Here is a 20071-nt window from a genome sequence, read left to right as displayed (position 1 = left end):
GCTGACCTCCAGACAGGTGACGCATTTTCCCTCCTAACCAAGAACCCGAGGTAAATGCCCGTGCTGTCTCGGTGTGCGGTTTGGTCGTTCTGGCGGACGGTCAGGTTTATCATTCTCTCTGGACTGCTAATAAAATGCCTCCAGGTGCACTGGTCTGAGCAGAGAAATGCATCAGCGCTAGTGCTAATGTCTCTGCCTTACTCACTGGATCTGGAGTCACGATGGAAACTCGGGAGTGTGAAGATATTTTGGGTGCTATAAGTTAAATTTGATCAGACACATAAAACACTGGAGCAGCCTTCCAGCCTTCATATGCTTTATAAACTTTGTTCAGTGCCATGATTTTAGGATTATATAAGATTAATAGCATAACTTAACGTTCCTGTATTTTGTCTTTTAATAGCAGGAAAGGCACAGCTGTAACAAATAGCATCAATGTTGGTTTTGGAGCATTTAGACGAGCCAGTGAGCCAAAATGCACAACACAGTACCAGAGCTCCTGCGCTGAAACACCTGCATGAGATGTGGCCGTTTGCAACGTTATTAGTGCTTCAAAAAGCAAATATCTGCCATTAACTAAAAATAAATCCATTGATTCTGGTGTTTTTGCAAACATATTTTGCTTTAAAATGTCTGGAACAGATATTTTAAACAAGAAGATAAGAGTTACTTACCTTCGGTCGGGATTTTTTCTGCCGTGTTTGGGGACAGGATTTTGTCACGACCCGATATTTATCTTCTAGCGCGGGACGTTGTACGAGTCGATGCGTCGCTTTTTAACGCGTCCACGTGTAAAGAGCCAAATAAGGTGTTCTATATTAAGGCTTCGGTTGAAATGCAGGAACACATTTGTGCAGTTTTAGCTTAAAAAATAAAAATGGGAAAAGTGGAAATAAGGCAAATAATCTGTCTGGGGGACAGAAACATAAAAACTAAAATTTAATAAATAAACATTACTTGCAACAAAATAATATTAAAAATAAAACCTAGGCATTTATTAATTCATGAAATGTAATATAAATTGATGTTTCCAACCATTTGTTTCACTATTTTTCCTTTTTCATTTTGGCAGCCTCTGGTGCTTTTGGTATTTTTTTCATTTCTGGCTGATGCACTTTGTTCTCAAAATGTCAAATTGTACTCTGCACACTCGGAGCGCGGTTCAGTACCCAGCTTCATCAGAGCGGCCAGGCTTCATTAGCACGAGAGGCACGTAGCCGCCAAAGGTCCTGGTTCGACTGGGTTCCTTACGAATGCGAAGAAGCTCGATCGTGACGCGTGCATAAAAAGGTGCGGGTGGTTCAGTGGCCGCGTGGATGTGAAGCGCAAATTTGCAAATTCACTTTTAGCGGTTTTTCAAACTCTGAAAGAGTTTTTGAAGGTGTAATGAGTCCAGCATCTTAACGACAAAGGTTTTTTTTTTTTTGCTCACCAACACATGAAAGAAAATCTGCTTCTCCAGACATTTCCTCAGGTCACGGTTTTTAGTTATTGAATTTGACTCTGCAGCATTTCTTCACCATTTCTTCCCTCTCTCTCTCCACAGAGGATTTTCAGCTCATTTGTGTACACCGAGAAGACATCAAACGGAGAGACAGAAGTGCAGCAGGTGAGTAACAAAGGCTCCTGCTTGCTTTCTTGTTTGTGTGTGTATGTGTGTATGTGTGTGTGTGTGTGTGTGCGCCTGCCTACCTCCTTTTGCATGCATGCGCCACACATGGTGTCTGTCTGGTGGACTCGTGCGGCGTTCAAGTCGGCAGCAGTCGACGCATGCACCAGCCATCAGAGGGGAAAAAAAGGGGGGTTTATTAAAATTCTATGGCTGCCGTCTCATTGGCTTTGAAGTTCTCTGTCTGCTTTTCCACTCATCTCTCCCTCCCGCTCACAATACGAGCGCACAGCTTCATTCAGGCAGAATAAGATCGCTCGAAGGAGAGGGGAACAGAGCGCAGGCAGAAATTAGTGATTTATTTTTTTTAAATGACCCACAAACGCCAGAATTACGTGTGCCGCTTTTATTTATTTATTTTTTTCAGGGCCCAGGTTGACAAATTATGCGCACGATTCCTGACATATCGGTCGCAGGCATGATTGTGTGCATGTGTGTTTGCAATCCGGCGTCGAGGATCTTGGAAGAGTGACAGTAAACACCAGAGTGGTAAACAGCCACCAGCAAGAACAGACAGGTTGATGTTTGTTTGCATTTCTCCTGTGACTGCGTTTCTGAGCGTGCGCTAGTATACCCATCTGTGTCGGCGCACTGAAACATGTTGCAGGTGTTTACTATTCCGGAGGCAGCTGAAATTGGCCTTGAAGCGCTGCAGTTCTCTGTAGAGATGTTATTGTCTTAAATAACCAATGGCGCTCGCTCGGCTCCGACGGTTTCTTGTTGAAGAGGATCATTATTGCAGTCTTGAACCCGTCTCGCCGGGAACCCCAGAAACCCCAGCTAAAACAGTGACACTTGGCTTTTGAACTAGCATCACCTGTAGGTACGTTTTAATGAGCGGCCGCGCCAAAGTCAATTTCGCTCATCGTGCGGCGGCGTTTGAAGAGTTTTAAGTATTTTATCGCCAGTTCAAGGAGCGCTCCCAAAAATTCTACACATGGCCCTCCCCAGGCGGGCGGGCTCCATCCTAATTCAGATGACAGCTCTGGCATAGTTGGCTCGCTTGCTCACTCCGGGCAGAGGGGCAGCGTCCCCGAGCCAAGGCGAGGTTCAATTAGGAGGGTGTCTGCAGAGGAAGAGAGGGCCGGGAGAGAGCAGGGGGGAGAGAGGGCAAGGAGCTGCAGAGATGAGCCACCTCCGGCTTCTCTTGACAAGTTTCTCCTCCGGAAATTCATTATTCAGGGAGAAACACAGACATCTGTCCCTCTCTCCCTCCCTGCATCCCTCTTCACTGCCTGTGTCCGTCTTTGAATGTGTCCTACGAGTGTGTCCTGCTTGTTTTACTCAGTGGCATGTGCTGTCAGGGTGGTTATCATTAATTGAAACTGCTGGCTGCCCCTAATGTTTGTATTTCTGGACCATGTCTCTGTTGTTTTAACAAAGGCTTTGGAGTGCTTTTGTTTTTACCTATACACTGAGAACTGTAGGGAATGAGGAAACTCTATAAAAGGAATAGTTTGGCTTCTTGCCGGTGTTGTTGTTTGAGGCATTTTGTTTGCGGTATTACCTGCAATAGACGGCAATCGGCATGCCCCCAAAAACTAAACATAATGAACTGCTGGGATGTATTGTGGCTACCAGAAACAAGGCCCACCAATTTAAATGTATTCTGTATTAACAATTTTAGACAGCCTTTTCAGATGGGGAACCAAAAGCCATTATATTGCTTTCTTCAAAGCCACCAGACTCCATTGACAAAAACGGCAATTTTACCTCGTACAACTCAGGAGTTGCGGGTCAGTTTTGAAAAATATTGAAAAGATTGAAGGTCAGTGGCTTCGACGGCGATAAAACCTGCACTTGTTTTTAACAAGTCTGCAATTACCTGATGTTGTGCTTTGGTGTAACATGAATCAGACAGGTGCCAGTACTTCAACTAATCACAAAAACAAAAGGAAATGTGAATGCGTACGACACGATTTTTTAAATGCGAGTGACACACGGAGTTACGGCGGTGTTCCAGTTCAGTGTGGCAGTCTGGCTTCAAGTGTTAGACCGTGTCACGGCTGTCAGTCTCAGCCCAGATGGAGCCGGAGCCGTCCTCGCATGGTGACATTTAAGAAATGGAGGAAAAAGGACAACTGGAAATGGCTCTATTCAAGTAAAGAAATTAGATTTGGTTGATAACCCCCCCCCCCCACCCCCCACCCCCCCATTTGTCAAATCTGTGCTGCTGACATTTTACTGGCATACTGCATGAACTCCTGCTCTGAGAATAACAATTTGAGATAATGGCACCATTGATATTTAGGACATGTCGTTCCTGATCTTGCCGAACGAATTCAAATTCCTTTCAGTTTTTATTGATAGTATTCAAAGTTTTTAAGCTTTCTGTTCATCACTGGATGCAACACATCCATTTTTCTGACCGGTGGAGTTGCACTAATTCAATAAATTATCTAAAGAGGAGCAAGAGTTGCAGTGTCAAGTTCACACTCGAATGCTGAACTCTGCAGGATAGAATTTTGTCGTTCTTCCACACACTCCTATATCACTCCTGCAGTTCAAATTAAGTTCTAGTCTTGCAATAAACGCTGCTGCCAATGTGGTTGAAGGCTGGCTGGCAGAGCAAGCGCCACTCACACCAGTCCTGTGGCTGCACCGGCACCAGCGGGTGCTGCGAGCCCGACCGTCTGGTTGGACGGATCAGAGAACGCAGTGTGGAGCCCAGCGCTTGGGAGAGCGCGGGTAATCTGCAGAACACAGGTTGGTTTTGGCTGCACTGTGGCAGACTGTAACCTTAGCTTTAACTTGCGCTGCTGGAAGTTTCTGGTTCCTCTTAAGTCACTTGGTAAAAACTCGAGCCGCGCTTTCTCCCCCTCCCCCAGCCATGGAAACACTCCTCAGCCGAACACTGGTCCATTTTCCCCCTTTTTAATACAAATTCCACTGCAGCTAATTGCCATGCACGGACAGCGCTGTGTGTGGAGGTGTGCGGCATTTCTGTGTTAAAGTTTACGTCCTCTAGTGAGAGAGGCATGTGCGTTTCTTGTGTGTGTGTGTGTGTGTGTGTGTGTGTGTGTGTGTGTGTGTGTGTGTGTGTGTGTGTGTGTGTGTGTGTGCTCCTTGTGGTGCAGTAGCAGTAATTGTGGGCTGCGCCTCAGGCCCCTGTTAAAACCCTAATAGGAGTAGCGGCCGGCTGATTAGGTGTACAAGCGGTCAGTGGGTCGCGGTGCACTTCCCTGTTCCTGGCTTCAATCACAGCCTTTTTGCAGGCGGCGGTAATTATGGGATGTGAACAAAGGGCGTCCAGTTACTGTGGAAATAAGCCTTTTTCTGTATTCGACACGGCTGAGGAGGTGATGTACAATGGCTTTAGGAAGCATTCAGAGAGTTTGTGTCATTGTTGCCTTCGCTGCACACGTAATACAACATTGTGGGTTTATTTTAGACGTGTTAAACACTTCGATTTAACTCTCTGATTTCCCTTAATGATTGCAGAGTTCTCAGACCCCACTTTTTTTATTATCGTTGCCCCTTACATATACAAAACTTGAGTGTATTTATGGCTTACGCACGAGAAACTATTGTAGCAGGGCACTAAACTTTACTGAACTAAGGCCATTGTGATCCAAACAAATAACAATATGGGGGAAAAAAAGTATTGTCGGTGCACAAAGGGAAAATACCGGCCAGTTTCAGTATTGTTTAGCCCAATCAGAACAAAAATGCCTCATGTAACCGTCGCAGTCAGAACAGACTGCTCAGTCTGATCGGAGCAAATTTTCAGTTGGATTTTAATGGGTAGTGTAACCATTACATAATCCATTGAATAGGAAAATATTACAGTCCAGTGTCTCCATACAATGTTAATACTATGGCGGGCCGCCAGGGTCAAATTTGCCCTGGTCTCATAACGAGTCGGACATATTTTTGCACGTCTCAAACAATGTCGTGCTTGTGTTCTTGCTCCCGAAAGCGTCTCTCCCTCCCTTCCCCCTCCAAAGCCGCCTCACCCCAGACCCTCCACACACACCGGTTTGTGTCGTTCACTTATACAATTTGACGTTACCGCCATTTTTTTAAAACCTCTTGATTTTTTTTTTAAATTTTTTTTTTTTAAAACAATGGAGATTGAAAGAAATATTTAAAGAGAGTTGGTCACACCCGGAGGAAAAGACTTGTACGTAACGTGAGCTAGCTTAACTTTAAGCGCTAGCTAGCCAAGTTAGATTGATACTTTAATTAATCTTGCATACTTATTTCTACATATAATGCAGCGCCTCAACAGCATTATGTTTAGTATTCCCGTAAATGAACTACACAGGCTGCTGCTATAGTATGTAGCTGGGATAGCATAATTAGTTAGTTAGTAATTTTACAGGTTTTGGATGTAAAGGTAATCTAAAAGATACTGAATGTCTCCTTAATTTGTATTAATCCTGTAACTCACGTGAAAGTTTTCAAGGATCAGGATAATCTGTACAAGATTACGTACATGTTTCAGATTAACTTCCGCTTCAGCGTTTCCGGCAGCTTCTCCAATTTTCGAATCGATTGTTTTGGATCAATAAAGATGGGACACATCGAGAAAAGGTTAACCGAGGAGGTTCAGGAGATCCGAAAGTTTCCGTCGCCATTGTTGAAAGTGAAGCAGGAAGTAGAAAAAAAAATTAGCCCGACTGGCAAAAAAAGACACAGCGCCCACTAGTGTTTGGGTGGTGTTTTTACAGAGTGAGCCAGACTGACATGTATAAATGGCTGGCACTGGCGTTGGCTTCGCATGTAGGTTACGGCGTCTATGTCCCGCAGTACCTTAAATGAGCCTTTAGTTCCCCCTCACTTCGAAGGAGCGCTGTGATGTGTGTGCTCGACCAGAACCTCGTCCTTCAGAGGAAGACAGGCAAAGTATAACATATGCTTGTTCAGGGTGGGCAGCATGGAGGGCCCCAGTAGACAAAGCTGAATTAGCTGTTGTTACAGCCTTTGTTTGGAAGCACAATTTTCACCTTCCTGCTTCCTGGTTTCCAAGCTTTGTTAGTAGTTTCACTTCAGCTGTGTGTTTAGCATGTGTGAGATATTTTTTGTTGGATTTTCTCCTAAAACACCGTAGAGGGTTCCTGTTCTCGAGCCTCACGCATCCATCACTCCGCTCCACTTTTAACAGTGATGAATTTCCCACTAAGCATCTTTGATATTACTCCGCTTCCTTTGCGAATGATAAATTGTGTGTGTGTGTGTGTTCGGTCACATGCGTATTGAAGGGCCCCAGTGAGCTTTGGCTCCACGGATGGATGCCTGCAGAACAGAGCGAGGAGCGTGGTCACGTTTGCTTTGATGTTTGTCACATGTTCGCCTCCGACCAGAGCTGACACATTTGCAGTCAAATAAATGGGGCTGCAAATGTGGGTTTAATCAAGTTAATTTCGTGTTGGCCCCGAGAGCTGCAGGGTTTGCTTTGTTGCTGCCTAAGACCAGATCTGGTTTTACCTTTAAAGCATGCCCTGTTATTTATGTTTTGAAGCCAGGATAAATGTGGATTTAATCTATTTATATTCAAAACTTTGAGCAGAGAAGAAGGCACAGGTCAAAGCAAATGGAAGTTTTTTATTTTTTTTGGATACAGTTTAGTTAAAATGAGAGAGAGATGAAGTGAGGATGAGAGACTGAAAAGCTTTCATGTTGTAAGTGAAGGTTCAATCTGGGTCAGTTCCTTTAATTAGCTGTATTTATATGCAGATGCCTTTCAGTAAGGGGAGAGGAAAAGAATGCATGAAGATAAACTGATCTGACCTTATATTCACATCTGCCATGTAAAAACATGGTACTGAACTGTAGGTAGGAAGTGTTTATACCGATGTGTATGTATGTAGTTTTGCTATAGATCGACCATTTATGAAAAGTTAAATACATCTTACAAAGGATTTTCTATGTTATACATTTTACAGATCTAAATTAATTTACTCTTCTTTGCTGCAGTATTCCATTGCAGAAACATGGATTTACACCGATCAGCCACAACATTAAAACCACTGACAGGAGAAGTGAATAACATTGACCATCTTGTGACAATTCAGTGTTCTGCTGGGAAACTATTGAACCTTGCATTCGTGTGGATGTTACTTAGACCTGTAGCACCCACCTAGACCAGACCAGACCAGGCACCCCCACCCCATAGCAATGACACTCCTTGATGGCAGCAACCATCCCCAGCAGGATGCAGCCTGACACAGGCACACACACAAAAACACTTTAGGAACAACTCAAAAAACATGAAGAACAGCACAAGGTGTTGACCTGGCCTCCAAATTCACTAGATCCCAAGCTGATCCAGTATCTGTGGGATGATCCACAGAGGCCCCTCCCCTCAAAGCCCCCCCCCCCCCACTAACAACATTGTGTTGCCAGACACCACAGGACACCCTCAGAAGGCCCATGCCCATTCTCTGATGAGTCACAACTGTTTTGGAGGCACCAAGGAGACCTACACAATATTAGGAAGGTGGTCATAATGTTTTGGCTGAATGGTGTATGCGCAACAAACAGTCTTATATGAAACTAGGAGACTATCTCTTACGTCAGACATGTGAGATGGACGAAATCCTTTCTATAGAGACGTAAAGAAGTAAAAAGATGATTTCCAATGCCTCCGTTACTCATCGTCTTATTAATACGTCTATGTTTCCTTGCTGCAGCTGGCCAAGAAGATACGGGAGAAGTTCAACCGCTACCTGGACGTGGTGAACAGGAACAAACAGGTGGTGGAGGCCTCGTACACCGCCCACCTCACCTCTCCTCTCACCGCCATACAGGACTGCTGCTCCATACCGGCCTCTATGATGGAGTGAGTAGCTTTCTTTTGTTACGTGCACAAACACACACTTTTCCTCTTTGTCTCTCTATCATAATACTCCACAGGCGGTCCATTCTATGCGTACACCGACCTCCCGCGGTTAGCACCTGCGTATATTGCTTTACACTCTCGCTACACGTGCAAATCCCCGACTTCCTCCTTGTTTAAACATGTTTCGATCATCCTCGGATTAGTTCTAGCTGTGTGTAAATCACGCCGTTTGCAGCCCTGAGCGGTACTAGCGTGCTCTCATACTTGGCAGACTTTTTAAACTCTACCTTCATTTCAGAACTCGTAAAAATGTCAATTGCGTTACCGCCGGCAATAATGCGTTTTATTGGACTGGGAGGATGGCACAGAGATATGGAGTCATCGGCTCGTTTTCTGCGGCATTTTGGGACGCGGAACCCAATTTTGCTTTATCGTTTTCATTGGAGGTCGTGCATTTTCATTCATTTCATTGTGTCTTTTATAAACGTAGCACAAATAAGCCACGGGGCCTTGTGGAAAGCGCGCTCGCGTTAACAATGGCTTCTATTTTTACGAATCTGGTTGCAGGCTTCAATACATCCGATTTTTTGCTCTTCAGAGAGAGTTTAAAAATGGCCCCGCTTACATTATAGACCTAGATTTTCAGTCAGTCACCAACTCCAGCTGCCAGAAACACAGTTCAAAGCTGAGCTCAGAGGAAAAGACAGACAGAGAGGGAGACAGAGAGAGAGAGAGAGAGCTGCTTTCAGTTCTAATCTACAGAGCAGCAGCTGTCTCTACCCCTCATCTCCTCTCTATCCATTTCTGTCCATCTCCCTCCCCTTCATCAAGCCGACGTAACCAGTTACCGCTCTCTGAAGTTTTTTTTTGCGCCGCAGACTTCACAGGCGGCAAGGTCACCTGTCTTTCCTCCCGTCGTGCTGGGAGGATCGGGGCCACTGGCCACCTGTAGCTGAATCATGTGCACGACACGTCGCACACGCATTGTTCGCACATAAACGTGCTTTATTTTCATCCCGGCATGTGTAAAGCCGGCTCTAATATTGTGGTTTTGCAGATTTGGGAGGCAGTTCAAGCAGAAAAAAGCTGAGAAAAATAGATTATATAAGTTTTGGAAGGATGGTTGTGATGCAGGGGGAGGTGGTGTTAGTGTGTGATAGATCCCTCAACTACAAAGCGTCTTCCTCGGGGAAGGAAAAAGAGTTTTCTTGTGTTTGTTTTGGGGTTTATAGAGAAGGAAATATCAAAAACATTTCCTTACTATTAAAGCAGAAGAAATTATTTAATGTAACAATCTAATTGTAGCTCATAGTCATAGAGCTCTAGTTCAGAATAGTTAGGTATTTTTCACATTTTGGGAAATGTGGTTATCTGCTTCATTGCGAGTCAATTGACTGATTAAAGAAACAACATACAGTAGGTTAGTCAAGGAGGTTTTTGTGTTGGTAGCAGATTTTGTAGCCTTTGGAAAGAACCAGCTGTTTTTTTTTCCCCCATGTATTTATGCAGAGCTAATTTCAAGCATGGTTTAGACCTCTGTGGGACTATGTACGTAGCCTACGCCGGTGCGAGCCATTTATACTTGTGCGCTTGTCAGTCTGGCTCGCCCTTTAAAAACGCCACCCGTCTTTTTTGTCAGTTGGGTTAATGTTTGTTTCTACTTCCTGCTTCACGGTCAACAATGGCGACTGAAACGTTAAACGAAATTTCGCAGAGACAAGTAATACAAATGTTTATACCTCCAAACCTCCTCAGTTAACCTTACCTCGATGTCTTCCGTCTTTATTGATCCAAAACAATCAATTCGAAAACTCGAAAGAAGCAGCAGGAAATATTAAATCGGAAACATGCTACTACCAAGTGGACCAATCACAGCTCTAGATAGATAGATAGACAACTTTATTGATCCCTTTGGTAGGTTCCCTGCAGGGAAATTGACTGCTCTAGCAGTCTGCATCGCCGCGACGCGTAGTTACACCCTAGTTACTAGGTTAGGGTCTCGGTAGGTCTATGCTATCACTGTAGCTACTACGGCGCCAAATTGAAGCGAAGCATAAACCGCCTATAACTTGCTGCTAAAATTACATAATTAACAGAAAGATTTTAGAGTAGTATTGATCTTAATATCGATCTGCTCTTATCTAACCCCTTGCCGTAAAGTGAAATATTTCCCGGTTGTAAAGCTATTACGTAGAGAGCAGGAGCCAAATAATAGCACATATCTATTCTTGCTCTTTAGCACATTGTGGCTCATCTATTATATACTGTAACACAAAAACAAGCTGAAATATAAAAAAAACAAAAACACGTACTACAATCACTTCTTGGAAAGCAAAAGCTGCGTGGAGCATCTTTATGGAGTTTGTTGCCGTACCTTTCTCTCTCTGCAACCCTATTAAGCTTTAAACATGCTCTTGGATCTGTTTCTTTGTAACAGTCGACAGAGATAGGGTGATAGCATTAGCATAGCTTAGCATAAGCTATGCTAATCACCCCCCTGGCTACACCATCCTACTTGGAATTTTACAAGAATGGTGTTGATCATATTGTTTAACTATTGGCAAGGATATTGTCAAACTATAAGTTTAAAACTACAGAAGTGCGTCGGCAAAAATGCACAATGCAGCGTCGGCTGGTTGGGCAGGAGGTAGCCGGGAATCCGCCCTGTGTAGTCCACTTCAGAGAGCCCTCCTCCAGTCTAAGGCATCAGCTGCTTCTGGGGGTCTCAGTCAGGTCAGCCAGTTTAGTGGGGGATCAGGTGGTTCACAGGGTGTCCATGTCTGCTAGCCGTCAAGCTGGCAGGCTATCATTTCGCCGGGAGGCCAGCGAGGGCAGTGCTTAGCACCCGGTGGTATGCTTTAATCACTGCTCGCCCGCCTCGACAGGCCGGGCTTGAAAATAGCAAACGTATGTGCCTCGTAGAATCGGTGTGTGAGCAAGTGCGCCTGAATGTTTATATTTCAAACATGCGATCTCCAGGTGCTCATTCCAGCGGTCCCACTGCTATGCGGTTGCGAGAGTGAGAAGTGTGCTCGGGAGCAGCCCAGATGGCACTTAATGGTCCCTTTTCAGCGGTAACACTTGGAAGAGATAAGCTCTGAATGGGCTGTGAAAGGAAAATGCTAATCATGTGATCCCGGAAAGTTCTTTTAAGACGGGAACAAACAACTGTCTCGCCAAAATAGAAGAGGTCCCTAAAGACTTCAGGCGTGCCTGCACCACAGCAGTGGTAGCCTCAACAGCACCTGCATTATAACAAGACTTTTGGGGTGTTTTGGTTCTACATTTCTAGATATACTCTTTTTAACAACGCTCCTATCAGTAAGGAAGTTAATCTGGATGTGATTTTCTAAAACTGTGGTAGGCCTCATGCATATTTTTGTATACAAATTCTAGGTTTTCTTTTTTTTTGGTGCAAACACAAGCTGAACCTAACTCCAACTGCCCAACACAACCCCTGTGCTCAGATGAATGCTGCACCATATGTAGTAATGTCACTTGAAGGGTGATGTTGCAGAATTTAGTAGCTTCACTCATAAACTAAACATAAAGGTAGCATAGTGCTAATACTTAGCTCCTGTTTCTGAAGGCGAATTCTCGCCATCTGAGCTACTGACAGATTTGCAGCTCGGTTCAAGAGCATAGCTGCGCCAGTAGCTGCTCGGACTTCAGACCGGGCTGGTTTTCACATCCGAGGAGGGGGTGGGAAAACACCAGGCAGGTTGGGAGGGGGTTTGTTTAAGTGAACCTAACAGGTGTAAATGTTTCTCTCAGAAGTTCTTTCCCCCCCTCTCTAAATGCTAAATGCCTCCGTTAATGTCAGCCTCTTCCTCTTTCATACTTGGCTGTCCTCTTCTTTGTTCCTCGCTCCTTTGCTTTTCTTCAACCTTTCGTTCCCTGCTCAAGTCTTTTTTCTCATTTTCCCTTTTATCCTTCATTATGACCTTCCTTCCAAACCACTCTTTCCAAACCTCCCGTCCTGTATTCCCAGGGAAATTTGGTTATGCACCGCCTTGCACCGCTGCCCATGTTGGGAAGCTGCCACTATGTTACCCTTCTCCGACAGGCTGCTGCAAGATGTGTAACATAGAAATGACAAAGTCTATTTAAATTATTTCTTACCCAAAGGCAAAACCTTGCTTCTTCTCTGCTCCGAAAGTGTTTTTACTGCAGCCACCTGCCGTGCCTGAGCATGTCGCCTCGGCGGGATTCATAAATGCAGATAAGATGTATACGTGCAACATGATCCCAGTTTCTTTTATCGTGCATAGTCACGTTTTTTCCAAACCAGAACAAGGGCTTATCCAGGGTTCGACACAAACATGGCGTACCTTTGTGGTTGTCTGCCAGTGGGCACCTTCTGAACAGCATTATTTTGCGTAATAACATCGGCTGTTGATGCGCGCGGCATTTCTGCATCTGGAAAAGGTTGGGCATCGCAATAATTGGAATATTGCACGCTAATTATGAATGATGACCGTCGGCCCCCTCGGTTGAATTAAAGGTTGTTGAGGTGCTGCTTGCTACTACCAACATGAAGTTCAACTGAAACAAGTTCAACTTTCCAATCGTACTTTAACTTATTAAACATTAAAGCACACGTTTTAATTGTTAATACCAGCCATGACTGAGGAAAGCCTCCTCCTCCTCCTGCTACTGTAAACTAGATTTATGGGTTGTCCTCGCTGCATAAATTCTGATGTCCGACCTCTCCCGCCTCCTTTATATGATGGCTTTTTTAAATTCTTCTTTTAATTACCATAACAACCACAAAGACATTTCATTTCTGATGTGGTTTGACAGCACATTTTAAGAGCTAGTTCTGAGAGACCATAAAGGCTTATTTAAAGTATTGCGGGAGCTAGATGGCGTAACCTACGCACGTAGACTATGTGGGTCCGAGGCATTTATACTTGTGCATTCTTCAGTCTGGCTTGCTCTGTAAAAGCACCACCCAAACGCTAGTCGCCGCTGTGTCTTTTTTTGCCAGTCCGGTTAGTATTTGTTTCTACTTCCTGCTTCGTTTTCAACAATGGCGGCTGAAACTTTCGCCGAAATTTTGCTGTAATTTTGCCGTATCATACAAATGTTTGCATCTCCGAACCTCCTCAGTTAACCTTTCCTCGATGTGTTCCATCTTTATTGAGCCAAAACAATCAATTCAAAAACTGGGGAGATGGAGAAGCAGTCGGAAATGCTAAAACGGAAACACGCTACTACCGAGCGGACCAATCACAGCTCTTGCTGTCTGCGTCGCCGCGGCGCGTAGTTGCATTTCTGGGTTAGGCTATGGCGTTAGGGTCTGCGCTGTTGACGGAGCTATGGCGTCAAACTGACTCGGAAGCCCTTCCCAGTAATTACGCTAATAGACGGCTTAGCAGAGAAGGAGCAAAATAAAGCAAAGGGTTGAAAGGATGGCTATTTTAACAAACTGGGAACAGAGTGGTCCGCTGGTCATATACAATTCTATAAAATTCCTGGGACATATTTTCAGGCAACCTTTGATTGATTAAATTTCTTTTGCTGTGTCTCTGCTGTGTCTGCTGTGTCTCACAGCAAAAGAAATTGACTTTCTGTTGACTTTCCGTTGACTTTTTGTCAACGTCTCCCCGCAATCTAATTCCCTGACTATGATGAATCACAAGTCGCCTAGTCTAATACAGTTAAGTACAACAGATGAATGTTAAATCTTTTAGTAAAATATATTTTGTGTCTTTGGTAGAGATGCTGTTCTGAATTCATTAGCAGCTTTCACCCACTCCTGTTTTCATACACGAAGGTGACCAGAATATTAGAGACACCTCTCGGTTTAAAGGAGCACAAAAGCCTCGTAATCTACTTGCATTTTATCTTGTGAAATGGCTGCTAGACACCAAACTGTTCTCCGAAATCCATTCTGCAGATTGATATTACAATAAAATCTGTTTGTGTATCGCTGACGTCTAGCAGAGCCATGTGCATAAAAGGTTCACCAGCTAGCGTGTTGCCTGCTTTACCGCCGCTACCGCCCAGGCATTGCAAGCACGTTAGAAATAGTATTACTCTTGACATTAGGGTGTGCACAATATCAAACCTCTTCAGGGTAATTGCTCTCATTGTTTGCTTTTTTTTTTAATGGTGTGGGACTGCCTCCTCTCTGGATATATACATGGTTCCTTCTGCAGGGTGTAGCTCGCCGAAAACGACAGATGCTACCTTATTTAGAGTTTTTATTTTCAGATTGTTTTCCCTCTTGCAAGGAACCTTTGCTTTGCCAGAACCGATGTGTTACGGTTCCATTCTCGAGCAAAAGCGAACCAAAAGGGCACGTTTCCATCAAGATATAAAGAAGCATTAACAAATGGATGGTAATTACAGCAGAACTCCCCTTTTGGGGGAGTATGTTAATCAAGTAAGCGCTCCTTCAATACATTATTAATATGCATATTCGATGTAAGAATAATTTAAAGCATTGTGCGGAGGTTTTGTAATATTTATGGCTGAGAGTGAACACATCATTATGCACTGAGTCCTATCCAGCGCGTATATGTACTTTTGTGTGCATGTGTGTTTTGAGCCCAGCCTTTTTGTAAAACACATTTCTCTGCCCTCATTAAGACGTCTGATCAGACTCGCAGCTCTCCTCCCCGCACTCTCCCTCCGTCTCTCTCTCTCTCTCTCCCTCTCTCCCTCTTTCTCATATGTTTTTTTGATGTGGGATTCAAAGCGGCTGCAAATGTATTTTTTATCTGGCACACATTTTGCCGAGCGTCCTGCCCCGGCCCTTCTATGCAGAGTGGGTTGAAGGAGAATAGTAATGACTTTGGCCTTATGGGATTCTAAATGAGTGAAGTTCAAAAGCAACCTGTACATCACAGCGCCTGTCAGTCAAACCAACGGACACGGGGTCTGCAAAGAGAAGGGAGCCAAAGAGTGTGTAACACGTGTGTGTGTGTGTGTGTGTGTTTACGTGCACACACGTGTGTTTGTACGGTATGTTGCTAAGCCAGAAGAGGAGGAGGAGGAGGAGGAGGAGGAGGAGGAGGAGGAGGAGGGGGTGAGTGGAGTCGCAGGAATGGAGGGATCAAAGCGCCCGGGCTTGGTGCAGTGCAGAACAGTCTGCTTCTCTGCATACCTCCCCGTTTTTTGTGGGTTGTTGAAACCACTCTTTACCAGCAACGCACACGTATAACCCATTCTAAGATAACACTGCTGCTTAACGCTAAAAGCGAACGGCTGAAAAGCGATACTCCGCGTGTGATGTTTATAGAAACGGCGGCGCGTTAAAGATGTGCTGATTGCGATGCGTGTTTCGTTCTTTTGGCACCTCTTTAGCGCTTTTGGGTGTGTGCATATGCTCAAGGACGACGCTTCACCACTGAGCCACATCTCTCCTATCGCACCGGAGCTCGGCCTCGTGACGGCAGCGTAGGCACTAGGAATAAAGACTACAAAGAGTTGTTGTTTTTTTCCCCCCCAACAACAGGTCATTACAATTGCAGATTTTTGTCAGAGCTTTGCCAACACGTCTTACGCGCCGACAGCCAGCAATCATTATGACCTAGCGTTTTTCGCAAATGTTACTGTTTGGTAGTGAATGAAACCGTTAATCGGACGAGAAACAGATCCGTGGCATGTTTGTGCTTTTGGTGTAATTAGTTGGGTTTTGCTGCAAAGCACTCTTCACGGGAGAAAGCACACATGTTCATTGTTTACAACAACCAGCTGAGGTCTTGCACAATTTTGGAACGCGTTTGTGCCACTGATGAAGACATTTTTTATGTTTTTAGTAGGGCTGTCCAAGTAGAGCAGATCAACTGCCCATTAGCGCATGCGCGACGTTGACTTTACTTGGGCAAACTGCCTGAAATGCGTTGCCAGGGATGGGTAAATTGCATTAAAATTTTTAATCATATTAATCATGATGATGGATTAATCCATGTTAACGCGTTCAATCTGACAACCCTAATTTTTAATGATGTCTTTGCCTCAAAAAAGAAAAAAAAGTCTTGCAATATGCGTACAATTACTTGCTGTGCACAGTCTTATAAATATTTGGAAGTGACAGAAGTGAGACTGACATGTCTCACATCCACATGACGTGTGTTTGCCCCACATTGCAGTAAATAGTTCCAAACAATTTGGACAAAGCAGATTCTTGCCTGTCCTACGCATGTCAGAAGCGGCGCCCTTTATTTCTTTTGACCCTTTATGGACTCTCCAAACCGAGCCAGATCTTCAATCCTTGCTCTTTTACCCACGACCTCCTCCTTTCTGTCTCTTTCTGTCCACTCTCCGATTAGTTCCAGGGCTTTAAGAGATACCGATCAGACGGTCTGAGCACCGCAGATGATCTGACCCGCGTACGGTTCGCGCCGTTTAATTGCGCCTCTTAATTAGCCGCTCACTCTGGTCTGGGAGAAAAATCCATTTATTCAAAGATTTACATTCTGCAGCTCATTAAATGCCAGCTTAAAAAAAATAAAAAATAAATAAAAATGCCACAAAAGCTTGAGCACAATAGAGCGAGCAAACAATTCAGTCACATGAAACCCCATTGTGTATTTGTTTAGACGTTGGCTTGGTTGATGTAAATGTTTGGAGGAAAATCTTCTCGGAGCCCGGCCTTCGCTCTGCGTCCTCTTTCAACTCCTCGAATGCCTTGTGTAGAACACAACCCTAGACCGGCCAGTACAGGGTCAGCCAAGGCTGTTAAGTGGCCATATTTTCTGAACCGAGTCCATTCTGTTCCATGTGGTTTTGTCTGTCTTCTAATTATATATATATATGGGAGAGCTTGTGAACTTATAATTGAGATTTTCATGTAACTGTGGTTTTCTTAATTTAAGAAATTGCCAGTTTTCAGCAATTGTTTTTAACCGCATTGACACATTAACCTCCTCAGTTAACCTTTCTTCGACTTGTTCCATCTTTATTGATCCAAAACGATCAATTGGAAATACTAAAGCGGAAACACGCTACTACCAAGCGGACCAATCACAGCTCTTGGGGTCTGCATCGCTGCGGCGCGTGGGTACATTTCAGGGAAGGTCTGGTGCATCAGGATACGGCGCTAGGGTCTGGGCTGACGCTGTAGCTGAGACGTCGAATTGAAGTAGTATTTTATAGTATCATAGTATTTTATAGCATTTTGTTTTAAATTGAACCAAGAGGTCAGATTCAGATTACGGTAACGCTAAGAAGCGCGGAAATTACAGCATGTAGAGCATAATTACAAAGGTGACAAGTGGGGGGAGGAATTCCAGTTAGCAAAATGGGTCAAAAATAAAATAAAGTTGAGGTACAATGTATCGGTGAAGGTTCTCAGTCATCCAGGTCATGGTATATCCAGAAAAGGTTCAACAAAAGGGCTGGACTTGTAGAGTTTGAGAAGATGTTTCACTATTCATCTGAGTAGCTTCTTCAGTACTAGGGGACTGGTGGGAAGTCTGAGGTTTAAATAGGAACTCCTACTGGAAGTTTGGATATACCATGACCTGGATGACTGAGAACCTTCACAGACATATTGCGACGCACTTTGGGAACAGCACCCTTCGACTACTGCGGGAGTATGAGAGGACCTTGAGGAAACTTGCAGACTACAGGAACCACCTACGTTTCTGCACTGGTTTCTGGTTGTTAACACGACAAGCAAGTTCCAGTTGGAGTTCCTGTTTAAACCTCAGACTTCCCACCAGTCCCCTAGAACTGAAGAAGCTACTCGGATGAGTGGTGAAACGTCTTCTCAAAAAACTCTACAAGTCCAGTTGCCCTTTTTTTAACCGTTTTTGGATAGAGGTACAGTGTACGAAAAATATGTAACTGTAATTGTTTGTAGCAAAACAAGGAGTACTTCAAACTAATGTCTGAATGATGGTGTAAAAAAAATCTGAAACAGAATATGTACGTGCAGACTTCTCTTTATTGCCCCATATGTTCAGACAAATGAGGAATTTGTTGTGGTGGTGGTTAGTACTAAAAATATGAATAGCCAGTGGATCCATGTGGGCTTTGTAGTTGCCCCAGTCGTCCATCTTGGTCATCTCTTCCTATTGAATGAATTCACCAATGTCAATAAAGTATTTTTTGCCGCGCCAACACAGCCAGCGGAAGACGGAGCACTTTGACAGATGATTTAAATCACCAAATTAAGCCGGCAGCCATTCTTACAATCACATTCAGATGTATTCAGGGAACTGGATATTGGCTTTGCCGGGAGAAAAGCAGAATTCAAGCACTTTTCCATGGAAAGTATTATTCACCAGTCGTAACTTTGACTTTAATGCGAAGTCTGGGCAACAGATGATACAGTTAATGATACAATTTAGCTCAAATGAAACGGGCTGGGCGGACTAGTTTCAGCATATGTTTTATGTTATTTCATTAACTGCATGGTTTTACGTGTTTTTTATTTCACTAATTGCAGAAATCTCAGTCAATAGCTTTTCTTAGTTAGAACATGATCTTTGCCGTTAAGTTAGAGGTACGTGCAAACCTGCATGTTTGGTTTTATGGGAAATGAAGCGTTGGAGTAGTAAATCTGTTATTGCTGAGGGGAAAAAGCCAGCGTCGCTCCACCAACAATTGACTTGGACACGTACGATAAACTCTCAAATGTTGCCTGTTCTTGTGTGTTTAGGTTTGATGGAAACTTCAATACCAACGTCTCCAAGACCATCTGCTGTGACAGACTTTCCCCCACCGTCAGCAGCCGAGCTTTCAACCCCGGACGAGACCTCAACTCAGGTTTGTTCGCCGCTCACAAACACACGCAAAGCTCATGCACAAACTGATCTGGTTTAACAAATCAAGCATGCACACACTGGGCTTACGTTGTCATTTAAAAGCAACTTTTTGACAAAACTATATACAACGATCAGGCATAACATTATGACCACTGACAGGAGAAGTGAACAACATTGAGCGTCTTGTTACAATTCAGTGTTATGCAGGGAAACTTTTGGACCTGGCATTCATGTGGATGTTAAGCTTGTTTCATACTCTGTGAGAAGTGAGAAATTTGTTCTCACTCCCAGGGCTGCAAGAACAAGAAAAAAGTTGTTCTGGCCAGGTCATTTATACTTCACAAGAAACTCAAGTCCCAAGCTCCGGTGAAGTCCTCATAGGGGCATCCCACTGCAGCATACATCACACACGCTAAGCATTGTGGGAGATGGACGACGAGAGGCCCCTTACTTCTGGACGATTTCTGACCACTAACAGAATTGTAGCCGGATATCCCCCGAAGAGAAAAAAGTTCTGCCTGGTTGATGTGTCGAGAACAAGCTACGAGGACTCCCAAACGAGGGCTGCGAGGATAAATTTCTTGCTTCTCGGGGAGTATGTAACAGCCTTTACTTAGACATGTAGCACCCACCTAGACCAGACCAGGCACCCCCACCCCATAGCAATGACACTCCTTGATGGCAGCAGCCATCCCCAGCAGGATGCAGCCTGACACAGACACACACACACACAAACGGTTTAGGAACACCTCAAAAAAACATGAAGAACAGCACAAGGTGTTGACCTGGCCTCCAAATTCACTAGATCCCAAACTGATCAAGTATCTGTGGGATGATCCACAGAGGCCCCTCCCCTCAACCCATAGGGTCCAAAGGTCCCCATTCTGTTTCGTT

The 20071-nt window shown here is 44.3% G+C and overlaps 1 protein-coding gene across 1 annotated transcript in view; it reads left to right on the top strand.

Moving 5' to 3' along the window:
* cachd1 (cache domain containing 1) overlaps nt 1-20071 on the top strand; it is a 90678-nt gene that overhangs the window by 31959 nt on the left and 38648 nt on the right. Inside the window, exons 2-4 of the mRNA XM_084547834.1 lie at nt 1547-1609; nt 8305-8453; nt 19072-19178. Coding sequence (XP_084403960.1) covers nt 1547-1609; nt 8305-8453; nt 19072-19178 — 319 coding nt within the window. The remainder of the gene's footprint in view (nt 1-1546; nt 1610-8304; nt 8454-19071; nt 19179-20071) is intronic.

The sequence above is a fragment of the Chelon labrosus genome (assembly GCF_963514085.1).
Source record: "Chelon labrosus genome assembly, chromosome: 7".
Taxonomy (NCBI): Eukaryota; Metazoa; Chordata; class Actinopteri; order Mugiliformes; family Mugilidae; genus Chelon; species Chelon labrosus.
This window is presented reverse-complemented; position numbering and strand designations above follow the sequence as displayed.